Source organism: Rhodamnia argentea, chromosome 10 (assembly GCF_020921035.1).
Source record: "Rhodamnia argentea isolate NSW1041297 chromosome 10, ASM2092103v1, whole genome shotgun sequence".
In the NCBI taxonomy this organism is placed as follows: Eukaryota; Viridiplantae; Streptophyta; class Magnoliopsida; order Myrtales; family Myrtaceae; genus Rhodamnia; species Rhodamnia argentea.
Genome location: NC_063159.1, coordinates 16293291 through 16303244, shown reverse-complemented (window position 1 = coordinate 16303244; position 9954 = coordinate 16293291). Strand labels below are relative to the sequence as shown.

General features: G+C 41.2%; 1 protein-coding gene across 1 annotated transcript; it reads right to left on the bottom strand.

The window, feature by feature from the left end:
• Window positions 1–4124: 4124 nt before the first annotated feature.
• Window positions 4125–8289, bottom strand: LOC115731888 (wall-associated receptor kinase-like 2). Its single transcript, XM_030662570.2, has 4 exons — window positions 7691–8289; window positions 6051–6464; window positions 5806–5871; window positions 4125–5502 (listed from the first exon to the last, which is right to left on the bottom strand). Exons 1-4 carry the CDS (start codon window positions 8148–8150, stop codon window positions 4337–4339), a joined length of 2106 nt encoding a protein of 701 aa, XP_030518430.1. The 5' UTR covers window positions 8151–8289; the 3' UTR covers window positions 4125–4336.
• Between the last annotated feature and the right edge of the window lie 1665 nt (window positions 8290–9954).

Sequence of the window (9954 nt, the reverse complement as noted above, 5' to 3'; positions counted from 1 at the left end):
TGACGGTGTGGCGGCGGCAACAACCTCATGCTTGTATTTCCTTTTTTTTTTTTTTTTTTCTTTTAGGTTTTTTAAATTTTTAAACCAACAGAAAAAGGAAAATAAATAAATAAATAAATAAAATAAATAAAGAAAATCCCCCTAAATCTATCGGTGAATTAGGCCTTTTTTTGAGATTGATATGACCATTTTAGGCCCTTATTTAAAACAATATCCACTTCATGCCTTTATTTGAAAAAACGATGGCACTTCGTGCCCTTATTTGAAATAAAGTCCACTTTAGACCCTTATTTGAGGAAAATTAGGGCACTTCGAGCCCTTATTTGAAATTTTCCCTATGAAGTCATATTAGTTACAGATTTCAACAAATAAGAGGAAAAGTGTCAGAAAAGTCCTAAGCCTATTTTATTGGTTCCAATTTAGTCCTTCACATTTTAATTAAGCGAATTTAGTGCCACACCTTTTGAACTAGAGTCAATTCAGTTCTTTTGGCTAGTTTTGGTCTGATATTGTTGACGTGAACATTGACCGGCCTAGATAGCACTACCGACGTTGATGAAGACATTTTTAACTAGTATTTTAATAATTTCCAATTTCCTTTTTTTTTTTTTTTTTTGTGTTTTCTTCCTCTTTCCTCCGATGGTCGGCAAGGACCGGCCTCGCCTAAGTGAGGGTGGCCCTCGCAGCCATAGGCAAACACCGGCCTCGCCAAATCTAGCTAGCCCGACCCTCGCCCACGCTAGGCATCACTTGAGCCAGGGCAACGATTGACCTCGCCCGGGCTAAGGCGGCCTCACCGGGTACCATCGAGGCCAAGGTGGGATCATTGGGCATCGCTTGGGCTAGGTTGAGGCCAAACCTTGCCCAAAGACTTAGGCGACGCCCGACCTCTCGGATATGGCGAGGACAGCCTCACTAACGTTCGACCTCACCGCGGCGAGGGCCACCCTTATTGGCCATTGTTGTGCCAGCCACCGAAGGAAAACATAAAAAAAAAAAGAAATTCAAAAAATTTATAAATATTAATTAAAAACATTCACATTAGCGCCAATCGGCGTTCACGTAAGAAATATTTGGCCAAAACTAGCCGTAAAGATTGAATTGGCTCTAACCGAGATACTGGGATAAATTCTTCTTAGTGTTGGTTGGTAGGTTCGTATTTTACAATGTACACGGGAAAAGTGTCAAAAAAGTCTTAAACCTATTGCATTAGTGCCAATTTAGTCCTAAACCTTTTGTATTTGTGCCATTTAAGTCCTAAACTTTTTATTAGTGCCAATTTAGTCCTAAACCTTTTACAATAGTGTCAATTTAGTCCTAAAATTTTTGCATTTATGCCAATTAAGTTAATTCGGCCAATTTTGATTGGAAATCACCAGCATAGACGTCAATTATTCTACGTGGCACGGTTGGCGCTAACGTGAATATTTTTTTAATATTTTTTTGATATTTTAAATACTTTTTAAAAATAATTTTGAAAAAAACCAAAAAAATGCTTAGAAAATTATTTAAAATATTAAAATAATATTAAAAAAGTCCAAGTTAGCGCTAGCCGTGCCATGTAGGACAATCGACGTCCACGTCGTGGATTTTAGATCAAAATTGGCTGGATTAACTCAATTGGTATAAATATAAAAGATTTAGGACTGAATTGACAACAATACGTAAGGTTTAGGACTAAATTAACACCAATAAAAGGTTTAGGACTTAATTGGCACAAATGCAAAAGGTTTAGGACTGAATTGTCACCAAAAAAAGGTTTACGACTTAATTGACACTAATGCAATATGTTTAGGACTTTTTTGACACTTCTCCCCAACGTCCACACTTGTAAAATTTGACATGATACTTTTCTAATTCATGCAAAATGTTGGTATATGTTGGTGCTTTGCTGGCCACACTTGTAAAATTTCAAGGAAGCTGATAATTCACTAATGTCATGGAAATGTAGGTAAATTCCTAATGAGAGTTGGTATTTTACTAAAATTTGAAAAAAATTTGGTAACTTTACCCATTTATTGACATGTCGGTAAATTTGTTACAGCGTCGTCAATGTGTTCATGACATTTGTATTATTTCAAAGGAACTGGTACTTCAAAATTCGATGAATTACCGATAGTGCCGGTCACGAATTTACCCGTCAATCAAGTTACTGGTCAAAGCTGAATTGAACTGGTAATTTACGAATTTACTTCAGAGTCTGCGATTGGCGGAAGCTGTTCGACGGAATGCCGCATTGAAAATTGGTTTCTTGGAACAACGTGATTGCTGGGTACTGGCGTGATGATCGGACCAAGGAAGCTTATTAGTTGTTCGAGAAAATGCATAAAGGGACCGGCATTCGGGGACTTTGATTATAACGTGCTATGGCGGAGTGGGCAGCTTGAGAGAGCGAGACGCTTTCTGATTTGGTTCCTGATAGATGTAGTTTTGTGGAATGCCATGATAGCGGGTCATGCAAAGAAGGGCAAATTCGACGTAGCGAAGCTTTACATGGAATTCAGTGCTTGCAGCGTGTACGAAGAATCAGAACATGGGTTCGACATCGCGATTTCTTGATGAAATGGTGGATCGAGACATTGTGTCATGGAATTTAATGCTAGATAAATTTGTTCAGCTGGGTGACATGGACTCTGCTTGGGACTTCTTTAGAAGGATTCCAGACCCCAGTGTTATTTCTCGGGTGAGTATTGGTGGGGTTGATGCCAATGTTCCTGGAGACTCTGCTGTGGGTAGACTCTTCCAGAAAAAAATAGTTGCACATAGGTTGGCTTGCATGGATGGCTTCTTTATGTTGCCAGCCTAATCAAGTGAGCAAAGCTATACACATTTTCCTTTCCAACTTTAGATTATTTCCAATCATTCCTCTGGCCATAATCCGGGACTTAGATTGGCACACAATCACATTCACCTTTAGAGACGTGTGTATAGCTGCTTTGATGCCTTCAGATGTATTATGCATCCTAAGAATCCTGCTAAGTATTTCTGGCAAGTCAAAATGGTCAAAATTATATGCACTTCTATAACCTGATATCGTTGCGCTGTGAGCTTTTCCTTGATTATCTATTAACATATCTTGGAAGGACAAAAAGGCCTGACTCTGTGTACGTTCATTGCAAATAGACTTTCAATCAGTAACCTACGATGCCACGTTACTCAGGAAGGCGAGATTATTACAACTGCCTGCAGCAAAGCCGTTCTTGGACTGAGAAAACACATGGACTTCCTTCTAAGCTACCAAAAAGGGTGCCATTCCCTCTGCCACTGCAGTTTGAGTACGTGATTGGAGATTTGACGCGAATGATGCTGTCTTTATCGTGGAAAGTGGCAAGAGTGATCTCCAGAACCTCAAAGCTGACACTTGTCAGTAGCAGGCGGAAAATACTGCTGCATATGATCTCAAACCATCTGTTGAAATAGCAGTTCTCTCCAATTCCAAACGGAAAAGGAATCGTGGCATTTTTACAGTGTTATTGGCAACCGGGCTTTGCTAGAGACACCATTGCTTTAGCTGTTGCATTGTTCAGTAGGAATGTCAACAAGAGAACGAAGTACAAAAGCAAATGCACCATCCTCAGTTCTCTCTGCTGTACGTGATCTGCTCGTTGCTCAAGGCACTATAGTTTGTATAAAGAAAGCTCTTTTTCTGGCACCGTTATATGGAAAGAAGAAACTGATGTTATACTGAGTTATGAGTCTGAAGACAAGTCAGACGGCAGAGGAGAGAAGTACATACAAGATTGATGTACCCATGGTTGTTTAATTTTGGCAGCTTGAACCAGATGTTTTTTGCTGGATTCCTTGTAGACATGGCAAAGAAATTAGCAACTTGTGGTCAGACATTGTGGAGCTTCTGCCCTCAATTGCTTGTTAATACATCGTGCTTCACAACTAGCGGTATTTATTTGTGGATCCATAGCTATTGTTGCCAGGTAGTTCAGATTAATGAAAGTTCAAATGCATATGCAGTTCTTTCGTGTTTTTGTCGATAGTTGTCATTAGTTTTACTTATTCACCTGACATCACGAGGTCTAGCTAAATGACTTGTTCTTAAATTTTACCAATAGCAGTTTGCAGATTATGGATAGTTAGGTCACAGATGAAATAATAAAAGCACCTTGGAATAGTGTTGTCAAAAGGCTGGAAGCGTTATCTACAAAAACATAATCAAATTGCACCCTTTGTGGTGGCAACAGAAGCATATCAAGGTAAAGCACTAAAGAACTAATCTCAAAACATCATTACTACGGAACAAAGCAAAATGAATTCCATGCTCCGTCAGCATTAAATCTGTTCATTGTTCCTAAAAAGATGCGAATGGCTCGACTTTGGAAAATTATGCGACTTCAATGTCTAGGCCAGAGTCCTCTGAATCAGAATCATACTTCTCCGAGGCATTGATGAGGTCATTCTCATCCGAATCATTTTCATCATGAAACGAGTCAGCATTGGACCCCATTCTTGACATTCTTATTCCCTCGAGTTCCACCATGACTTCTTTCATGGTGGGTCGCCTCCTTCCGGTCATGTTCAAGAACCTTTTTGTGAGGTAAGCAAGTGCAGTAATCTCTTCTTTCTTAGCTTCATCAATGACCCGTGGATCGATGGTGTCGAAAAGTCTGTTCTCATTCATCGCGGCAATGAAGTACGAGACTAGACCCCTATCCTCTTCTGATCTAGCCGAGCAGATCGGCTTTTGACCAGTTAGCAATTCTGCAAGAACTACTCCGAAGCTATAAACATCACTCTTCTTGGTGAACTGGCTGGATTGGAAGTACTCAGGATCCAAATAGCCAAAAGTGCCTTGTACTCTTGTCGTCAGGTGAGTTTGGTCGACAGCCACTGACTTTGATGTCCCAAAATCGGCTACCTTTGCCTGGTGCTTCTCGTCTAGAAGAATGTTTGTAGACTTTACATCTCGGTGATAAATGGGAATTGCAGCTGCAGAATGTAAGTAACAAAGAGCACCCGCAACTTCAACAGCAATTTGCAGTCGCATATCCCATGTCAACGGAAACTCGTCGCTTTGGTTGTGAATGTATTGGGAAAGGTTTCCATTGGGGATGAATTCATAAACAAGTAAAGGAACTTCTGTTTCCAAGCAACATCCCAACAACTTAACCACATTCCTGTGGTTGATCTGTGAGAGAATGACGACTTCATTGATGAACTGCTCGAGCTTCCGTTCATCAACCGCCTCTGATTTCTTGATTGCCACAATTCTTCCATCTGCCAACGTTCCTTTATAGACGGTGCCTTGGCCACCTTGACCGAGTATTCTATTCTCATTAAACTTGTCCGTAGCTTTCTCCAGCTCCTCCACTTTGAACAATGTGGTTTTCTCGACGTTGCGTTCCAATGAATATAGTCGCTGCTGCAATAAAAGCCCGCCATTCTTCTTGAAGAAGAACTTTTCCCTGAGCTCCTTTTTACTCTTGATATCTCCGTACAGTTTGCAAGTGTAGAAGGGCAGAAACGGAAGTAAGAGGGCCATGCCAACTCCTGATTCATAGAGGATGGAAGAACTTTTGCCTCGTAAAATGAGATTTCCCACACGAAATTTTAGATGATAAACCGTTTGTATGTTTCCTAGAATGATGGGTGCATTTCCTCTGCCCAAGAAATTAATGCAAATCAAGGTTTCCTACAACATGCTACTGAGGTTTTAACTTTCTAATCTCAGGCTGAAATTAGCTTTACAAACGACAGCAATGCAAGATGTGTTTGTGCGACATAAAAAACAAACAGTGAAATGCTTCGACATTTGTTTTCCTTAAGTCACGAGAAACAGAGTTCGGAAATTACCTATAATGATGAATTTGGCCTCATTGGGTCCGCATGTGTTAATCCCAGGAATGTCCACGCATGTTCCTGGCAGTAAGCTGGGCATCCACACTCATTTATATGTGGTAGATCGTGACTACTCGGATTAGATGTACCGTATCACGACATACACATAACTGCAATCACTCTGTGATAATGTCTTCTAAGCAACATAAACCAATTTCTCAGGATTTGATGTAAGGAAATACAATATTGGGAAAGATTACCTTGGCATCCAACTGCAAGGTAAGGGTTTCCTTCATAGCCGGGGAAGCAAGCACATTGCGTGGTTGAGTTTTCAGAATTCAGGTACGACTTGTCGGAGGCATTGCCACAACGGTAAGCATGGGAAGTAAAGTCAGGGGCAGGATAATATGTCAGTCCGAGCGCATCGAGAGCAAGTTTGTTCAATCCCCAGTCCAGAACCGCAGGAAAATTTTTCATGTGCAGCGAGGTCAAGGGGTCGATCATGTTGGACACCAACCACTGTTTTTTGACCAGAAAAGCATAATTGCAGCCTTCTTCATCTTTACCAGGACTGATGCTACCTATAGTCACGTTGAAGATCTTGAGATCCACTGGGATTTCGTTCTGGCAGCAGTTTTTCCCAGTGCAACTGCTGATGTTGCTTGCTGTTCTACCTGGTGGGATTGTTTCTCGATAGGAACATACATATTTTTCTGGAAAATATTGCCCTGCTTGCGGTTGACATGATTAATTCTTGCTAAGTCCTAGGATGGATTTGCTCGTGGAACACAAGCCCGGGTCGTCTTGTTTCAGCAATGGAGGGAGTTTGGCTATACATTCAGGCCTCCCCGGCCTCTGGCGAAGCTCGCCCTTGCAGGCCACTAGGTTGCTGGGCGAAGCTCGGATGAGGCTCGCCCTCCATCCTCTTGCAAAGCTCATCCCCGCCGGTGACTAGCGTCGCTGGGCGAGGTTGGCCTTGCTAGTGGCAAGCGAGGTTCGCTCACGCCAACCCAGGCGTCGGCTAGAGGAAGAAGGAAGGGAAGGGGAAAAAAAAAAGGAAAAGAAAAGAACAAAAGGAAAAAGACAAGAATAAATGAATAAATAATTCGAGAAAATACTGAAATACAAGTAAAAATTGTCCTTGTTAGCGTCGCCCGCATCACATAGCACAATCTCCATTTTAGTGATTTCTAATCAAAATTGACCGGATTGACTAAATTGGCACAAACGTAAATAGTTTAGAACTAAATTGTCCCAAAAAAAAGAAAAATATTTAAGATTGAATTGGCATAATTATAATAGATTTAGGATTTTTTGCGTAATTTTTTCCATATTCTTTTTGCCGTTATTGGTTTTCCTTTGACTAATCATTTTCAACAAATCAAACTCATGAAAAGTCTAGCAAGTCAATTCACGAAAAATTCTTTCACTACAAAAAAAAAACCCTACGATCAAAGAAAAATAATAATACTTAAAATTAGGAAAATGAATTCTGTAACCCAAAAAGAGAAATTTTTTTTTTCCTAAAATGCATTTTCTTTTATCACGAAAGTTTTTCAGAAACAATCACACTCTTGTATAAACCAAGCATGACAAACATCATAGTCCAATTCCATAATGCATTTTGATTTCTTCTTCGTTTCAAGTTAAAGCATTTAAATCACCACTAAATTTACAAGTCTAAATCATCATCCTTTCATTAATTCGATACGTAGAGCTTTTCAAACGCTTGCTTGATGCATAAATTATTCATTAACAGTACAAAGGTAACTCAGCGCATCGCAGAGGCTTCGTGACTAGTTTCTAGTGATTTAGTCGAGTCTCAATTCACGTTGAGCGGTCACCTCGGACATCTACTAATATCCCTAGGTAGGAGGGTCGAAGTGCCAAACCAGCATACCTTCATCGCAATCCGACTCGCACCCAATAGACCTCGACCCGGCTTCCCTCAGGAATGCTCGCATGTTGCAGCCGGCCGCGGCGAAGCTGTTCTTGGTCTGAGAGAACGCAAATGGACTTCCTTCCAAGCTAACAGGAGCACTGGTATCTCCCGCATCGCTGCAGTTGGAGTACATGATCGGAGACTGAACGCGAATGATGCCTTGCTCTTTTACATAAGTAGCCAGAGTGATCTGCAGGACCTCCAACCCCACGCTCGCCAGGAACGGGCGCTCAGACTCGCACTTGATCTCGAACCAGTTGTTGAGATAACACTTCGCTCCGATTCCAAACGGGTAAGGAATTCCAACGGTTCCGCAGGCTTGGGAGCAATTTCCTGGGGGCGGTGTGGTTTGTGCTGTTGCGTGGCGCAGTAGGGACGACAGCAAGAGAATGGAGTGGAAAAGCCAAGGGAGCACCATTTGCCCAAGGGACACTCACAGGAGCTAGAGTTACTTCTCCAGCACCATCATGTAGAAAGGAGGGACTCAATCCTATACTAGACGGGATTCGGGCAGCAGACGACGGATTATATTTCCTAGATCGGACTAATCAAATGGTTTGTTCGATTTTCACAGCTTGAGCCAGACGCGTTTTGCCGGACTCATCGAAGATTGACAAAGGAAATTGAATAAGTTGTGGCCAGACGCTACGTGGCTTTCAACATCAGTCCCTAAATAAGGGAAAGATTGACGTTGAGACGCAGGTTGATCGAAATCCAATTGGAGTATTAATGGTCAACAGCTTTTGAAGACCGGCATCTCAATAGATTAGTACTATTAGCCATTGTCAAGCCAGCTTATCATAGACCTAGCCAATTCAAAATTTACATAGAGAAATACTAACAAGGAAAGTACCTGGCACTTGCATTAGTATGTGAGAGTATGTATAGATAGATAGATAGATAGATATAGGCAAAGTAGAGGTTTTAGCGAAATTTCCATCTCACCGAGGCATGACGAACCCCCGACTTGCCGAGGGCTCGGCTGTGATCTGTTTTTTCGGCAAGTTCCGATCTTTGTTTCAACACCATATGTCATCCTAGACATACACTTAAAAGATTGGTACATTTCTGCCACAAAGACCAAATACGACACTGTAGTCAAATAACTTTGAAAAAAGTTTCTGATAAATTTGAAACCCTGTATAGAATACAATCTGTTCATGATGAGTCTGATGCGGTTAAGGATTGATATATTATAATGCAAGGCGCAAATACAAAATGTCCCTTGGAATTACAGAGTTCACGACCCAATATAATGAAAGATAAGTTATGATCCTAGGTGTCGAACCAAAGCCTTTAGTGCACAATGGCTCCAATGTCCGGCCTGGGGGTCGTATCTTAGGCACGAGAGAGGTCTCGACTTGACCCTCTAAGGGCAGGGCTCGGCTCTAGCTCTTGGGATCGCGTCTCTAGAGTAGACTTGTTAAAGGAGTGGGTCGGGTAGGGTCGGGTCGGATTTGGGTTAGGTCATAAATGGTCCGATTCAAATTGACCCATTAACCCATTTATGACCCATTTGTTGTAATGCAAATTTTTCGATTCATACCCGATTCAACCTATATTATAAAATACTTCCATATATAATCCAAATTAGCGAAGCTTACAAAATTACTAAAAAAATATATTGCTAAATTATTATGGACAATTTTTTTAAAAAAAAAAAAAAATAAAACCTAGCAAGGGTCACTGGCCGGCCCTCACTAGTCACAGCCACAGGCGAGGGCCGCCTGACCCTCGTCTTGCCCTATAGAGCTAATATGCGTAGTTTATTTCACATTCAAGATCTTTCATGCTCTTTATGCGGAAATTCAGAAGTAATTCCAGTTTAATTTATTCACAGTATTCCTTTTGACCCAAATTTTATGGAGACAGAATCCACGAGGTATCTTCTCGTTTGCTTGGAACTTCACATGACTATAGATCTAGACGGTCTTTCGAGAAATTAGACATGTAAGCAACACGATTTGTGCATACTATATGACATGGGACAAAGCTCCTGTCCCAGAAGGACCCATGAAAATTTCTTTCTCACGATATAAAACGAGAAACATACTTCTGACAGTCCAATAGACAAGACAAACGCATGGTTCGTGACGCGTGAAATGCCGATTTTGACGGACGCTTCCCAACTAACATGTCCATCTCTTCATCTCCTGCTAATGGCGTTTAAAAGTATCTAAACTCAATTACAGAACAAATCTCACGACCATTCCACGCACTCT